The sequence below is a fragment of the Nannospalax galili genome, unplaced genomic scaffold (genome assembly GCF_000622305.1).
Source record: "Nannospalax galili isolate Female #2095 unplaced genomic scaffold, S.galili_v1.0 scaffold167, whole genome shotgun sequence".
Taxonomy (NCBI): Eukaryota; Metazoa; Chordata; class Mammalia; order Rodentia; family Spalacidae; genus Nannospalax; species Nannospalax galili.
In genome coordinates this window covers 2,879,375-2,884,499 of record NW_008358534.1, presented here as the reverse complement: position 1 = coordinate 2,884,499, position 5,125 = coordinate 2,879,375, and the positions used below count along the sequence as shown (strand labels likewise).

Genomic DNA, 5,125 nt, shown 5'->3' with positions numbered 1-5,125 from the left:
ATGAGTATCTCATAGGGAGAAATTGGTAATCTAGTGTGTTTGAAACAATGTACTTCCTCTTGCATTGGCCCTCCACCCAGCATTGACTTGGTACTTGACAACTTGACAGTGGAATGAGTATCACAATGAGAATCACAAAGGATTTGGAGGGAGGTTTTGGACATCAGCTTTTTGTCTGCTCTGAGTTGGGGATTCCCCATCTTTGGGTTAGTGGTACTTAGTCCTGGCACTTTAATGAGGTGTCAGAAGCCAACACAGAACATAGGCCTTGGAGTTAGACGTGTTTTCAAATTTCGTCACACAGAACCAGCTGTGTGACTGTGGGCAATACTAATGCTGCATAGTTCGTTATAGTTCATTTTCTAATCTGTAAAACAGGGTGAAAATGCCTGCATTATTGGGGGGCAATTGGAGATTATATGAGATAATTAGTACAGTGCCTGGCACATAGTAAGCACTCAATAAATCATTGCTATTATTATTATTATAACATAAATATGCATTAGGTAACATAATTTATACTTTTCTTGGCAGAGTTTTAATATTGAGTTTCTTTCAAAGTAAGGTATACATGCTGCTTTGAAAAGCAGGAATAAGAACTGTGCTTTAAAGTTTTTCCTTGTTTGCTGTGAGGGACACTTGAAGCTATAATTCCATTATTCATAAGTAATTCCTTGACCTGCAGTGATTCTTTTATGCTCTATTTATGATGTGATTACTACCGCATGATGTTTATTTACATGTTGATTAGAGGTAATGTCTATGACACGAATGAACTCCTGTTCTCTTGAAAATAGTCCACCCACTTGGTTTTGCTGTAAATATAATTAAGGCACTCTGATATAGGGAATACAGAACATACTTCATTTCTTCACTAAGTTTTAACTCCAAAACTCAGCTTCTTTTGAAAGAATTGTGCAAGTCTTAAATATTTTTGTTAGATAAGGAAGATTCCTCAGAACTGACTTCTGAACCTCTTGATATTTCACATGTATGTTAGGGAATGCAAGGATTTTTAAGTAGTGGTATTAATTCAGAAAGTGGGTAATCATCATGACTCTGCTACTAGGTTTTCCAAAGTATAGATCTTTCACTGCCTCAGTTCAATTCCCACTACCATCTATTAGTTTTACTGCAGTAGTTTTACATCCCAACCCTCTGTTTTAGCTTGTATATTAACTTGTATACTTGTATCTAGTATACACTAGTCTTTGGTACTTAACATCTCTGTATAACTAATTATCCTTGTGTATGATTATGGTTCACATACTTCATTGTTAAAAAAGTCTTCACCGACTTCCCATTGTCTATATATCCCACTGATTGATTTTTAAGTCATAGGCCATTCCCGGTGCATCTTACCAATTTTGTCTATTGTCTTGCATATATGTGACAGCCCTTGTCTTCCCAAACCCTTTTCAAATAATAAGACACTTCAGGCTATAGCTCCGATCCCTTATGCTTGTTTCATAAGTTCTGCTGGATGAGCCTACCAAACCATAATCTCCTTATTCTCCAGCTCCATGTATCCTCAGTCTTAAAGGTAGATTTCTTCTCTCATTCTCTATGTAAGCATCTTATTTACTAACCTAGGGCATCTTCTCTAATTTTCTATGTAAGCATCTAACTTACTAAATGAGGGCATCTTCTCTGACCCTTATCCTCCTTGATTTGGAGCATGAGTTCAGCCAATTGAATTTTGGCCCTGAATATAAGGGCACTTAAACAATTCCTTAAAGATCTAAAGTTTGTCTTTACATTCTTGCCAGCCCTGTCTCCTGGGTATGAGCATGTCACAGGGTATCTTCATGTACCACTGGGCTTCAATATGCTGTATCCATACTCTTGCATGTCATGTGAATGCTAGCTAGTCTTGAATATACTTAAGTTTACTATACTCTAGATTTGGCATCTAGAGCTGGGCGGGACAAACTAAAGACTTTGTGTCAAATCCAAACTAACTGGATATACACTCCTCACACACATGGTGCTGCATGTTTTTGAAAATTCTTCATTTTCATTTTGCCAGAATTCATCTTACCAACTCATAAATGCCAAAAAGGCCATGCATTGAGACTTAGGTTCTAGCACATTCAGACTACTTGTTTCACTTGTGTTTCCTCTTTGTTGTCTTGATAAAATTTTCTTGCCCTGTGTTTTGCTTTTCAAAGTGGAAGAAGAGATGCTATAGTCATTACAATCTGTTTCTCAAGTATTCTGATCTATACTGACTCACAATACCCTCGGTGACCAAATCTTCCTCATCTTAGAATATCTTTGTTTTCTAATCTCTGGCCTGAAACATCTCCAGTACTTCTATTTTCTAATCTCTCTAATACATTAGACATATGAAAAGTCAGAGTCTTTCCAGATTTACAGCACTGCTTAAGGTCATGTTCTCTCTTTCACAGATCAGAGTTCAAAATTTCTGATCTTCCATGGTCCCAGTCATTCAATATTTTCCATTTGCAGTGCGTCTAGAGACCACTGATTTCATAGGATCCAATTATAACTTTCCCAGTATCTTCTAGTGCATTGTTCAGTTCCCATATCTATTAATGTATTCTAAATCTTGATTTTTGCAATGACTTTTAAGAACCAAATTTATACTTTGACAATTTCGTACATGCATATACTGCATTCTGATTACTCTTAACCCTAGTGTTTATCTCCCTCTCACCCATGTCAACCTCCCTGCTCCCTATAAGTCCTTTTCCTACATTCATGAGCTTTCTCCATATCATCTACCACTTACATTTTTTTTTGTCCCTTAAAATATCTTTTTTTATTGCCAGTTATTGCCATGACTAATTCTTTCAGTGACCCCAGGAACTCTTTTCTAATATTCAAGTGTTCTACTCTAACCAACCTCCGAATGACCTAACAACTAGTTCTCCTAATCTCCAGTGTTTCCAGCAGCATTTAAATTTATTCTAATTTATGTGCATATTTTTGACAGGAATATATCAATACCCAGGGTTTTCACTGTCTCTCAATATGTGGGGTTTCTTAATTTGACTTGTAAATGCCTAGGTCCTTCATTGCACATATCTACTATTGTTTAGGGATTCCAAAGTACAAGATTTGCAATGTGTCTAACATCTAAGAATTTTAGTATATGGCTTCCAATGTCCAATATTCCAATATTCAGGGCCTCCAAAGTCTACAATGTTCAGAATAATCAGTGTCTTCAAACTCAAGACTTCCAGAGTCTGCATCATCCTGTCCTTATGATGTTTCCAATATCTAGGGCTTCCAGTGGTGCCAGTGTCAAGGTCTTCCAACATCTCCAGGTCTTCCAGCAACTGCAAGTCGTCCAACCACCCCAGTATCTTCCAGACAATCCTGATCTTCCAGAAAATTTATGTCTTCCAGACAGTCCATGGCTTCCAACAACCTCCAAGTTTTCCAAAAAATCCAGTCTTCCAAAAAAATCCATGTCTTCAGGAAAATCCACGTCTTCCTGGAAAATCCATGTCTTCCAGTGGTTTCAAGGTCTTCCAGACAATCTAGGTCTTCCAGAAAATCTGTGTCTTCTATAAAATCGAAGTCTTTCAATCAATCCATGTCTTCCAGAAAAATCCCAGGTCTTCCAGGAAGAAATCTAGGTCTTCCAGACAGTCGATGTCTTCCAGAAAAATCAGTGTCTTCCACCAAATCCACAACTTCCAGTCAATCTAGGTCTTCCAGTCAATCCACATCTTGCAGAAAAATCCAGGTCTTCCAGTAAATCTATGTCTTCCACCAATTCAAGTCTTCCAACAATCTGTCTTCCACTAAATCCAGGTCTTCCACACTATCCATGTCTTCCAGAAAGTTCCTGTCTTCCAATAACCTCCAAGTCTTCCAGCCAAGATATGTCTTCCTGAAGATCAATGTCTTCCAGAAAATTCATGTCTTCCAGGAAACTCCAAGTCTTCCAGCATATTCATGTCTTCCAAACAATCCAGGTCTTCCGGACAATTCAGGTCTTCCTGAAAATCCATGTCTTCCATCAAATCCAGAGCTTCTCGAAAATCTATGTCCTCCAGCAAATCCAGGTCTTCCAGCAAATCCAGAGCTTCTGTAATCCACAACTTCCAGCAAATCCAGAGCTTCCAGAAAATCCAGGTCTCCCAGCAAATCCACATCTTCCAGAAAATCTACGTCTTCCAGCAAATCCAGAGCTTCCAGCAAATCCACGTCTTCCAGCAAATCCACATCTTCCAGAAAATCCACGTCTTCCAGCAAATCCAGAGCTTCCAGAAAATCCATGTCTTCCAGCAAACCCAGAGCTCCCGGAAAAATCCACATCTTCCAGAAAATCCAGAGCTTCCAGAAAATCCACATCTTCTACCAAATCCACATCTTCCAGAATATCTATGTCTTCCATTAAATTCATGTCTTCCAGCCTATGTCTTCCAGAAAAAAAATCATGTCTTCCTTCATCTCCAGGGCTTCCAGCATCTCCAGGGCTTCCAGCATCTGCCCGTCTTCCAGCATCTCCGCATCTTCCAGCATCTTTATGTCTTCCAGTGTCTTCATGTCTTCCTACGACTACCCAGTCTTCCGTCACCTGGCTCAATATCTACGCCTTCCAGTGTCTCCAGTGTATCGGTATTCTGACATTCAGGTTTTCCAGTGTCTGCCATATACAGGTATTGAAACATGTTTCATAGTTTATTTTTCCAGTTTCTCCTTAGGTTGAGAATGTCTCAAATTACTCTTCCCCATTCAAGCTTTTCCATGTGCAGGTCTTTGTAGACTAAACTCTCAATTCAAGTATTCTTGCTTGTAGTAGAATTAACTTTAAAAAATTTAATAAGACGTACCTCTCATAGCCCAAGTTTTATGGGCCAGAAGTACTGCTGTTTGCATTTGTGATGCTTAGAAATACTTATTTATTCTTTATAACTTTCAAAGATAGTGTTCAGAAAAAAGGTTTATGTAATTGATACAGTAAATTTTACTACTTTGCTAATGCTTAGTTTTGACAGTCAGCTATGCTTAAGTGAAAGTGAAATTTTTCTTTCAGTGAGGAAAAAAATCATGTTTAAAGACTATAATCTATAATTTCATATAAAAATGGCAGAGTGTATTTGCCTATTTTGGCCATTTGAATAATTAACTTTTATTTGTTATGTGA

At 38.0% G+C, this 5,125-nt stretch overlaps 1 protein-coding gene across 1 annotated transcript; it reads right to left on the bottom strand.

Annotated features, from left to right (window-relative positions):
* Positions 1 to 3,217: 3,217 nt before the first annotated feature.
* Cdr1 (cerebellar degeneration related protein 1) lies at positions 3,218 to 4,921 on the bottom strand. The gene is given in 7 exon segments (XM_029558006.1): positions 3,218 to 3,487; positions 3,490 to 3,575; positions 3,578 to 3,632; positions 3,634 to 3,834; positions 3,836 to 3,907; positions 3,909 to 4,059; positions 4,061 to 4,921. Coding segments are annotated over 7 exon segments (1,104 nt in total). The 5' UTR covers positions 4,330 to 4,921.
* Between the last annotated feature and the right edge of the window lie 204 nt (positions 4,922 to 5,125).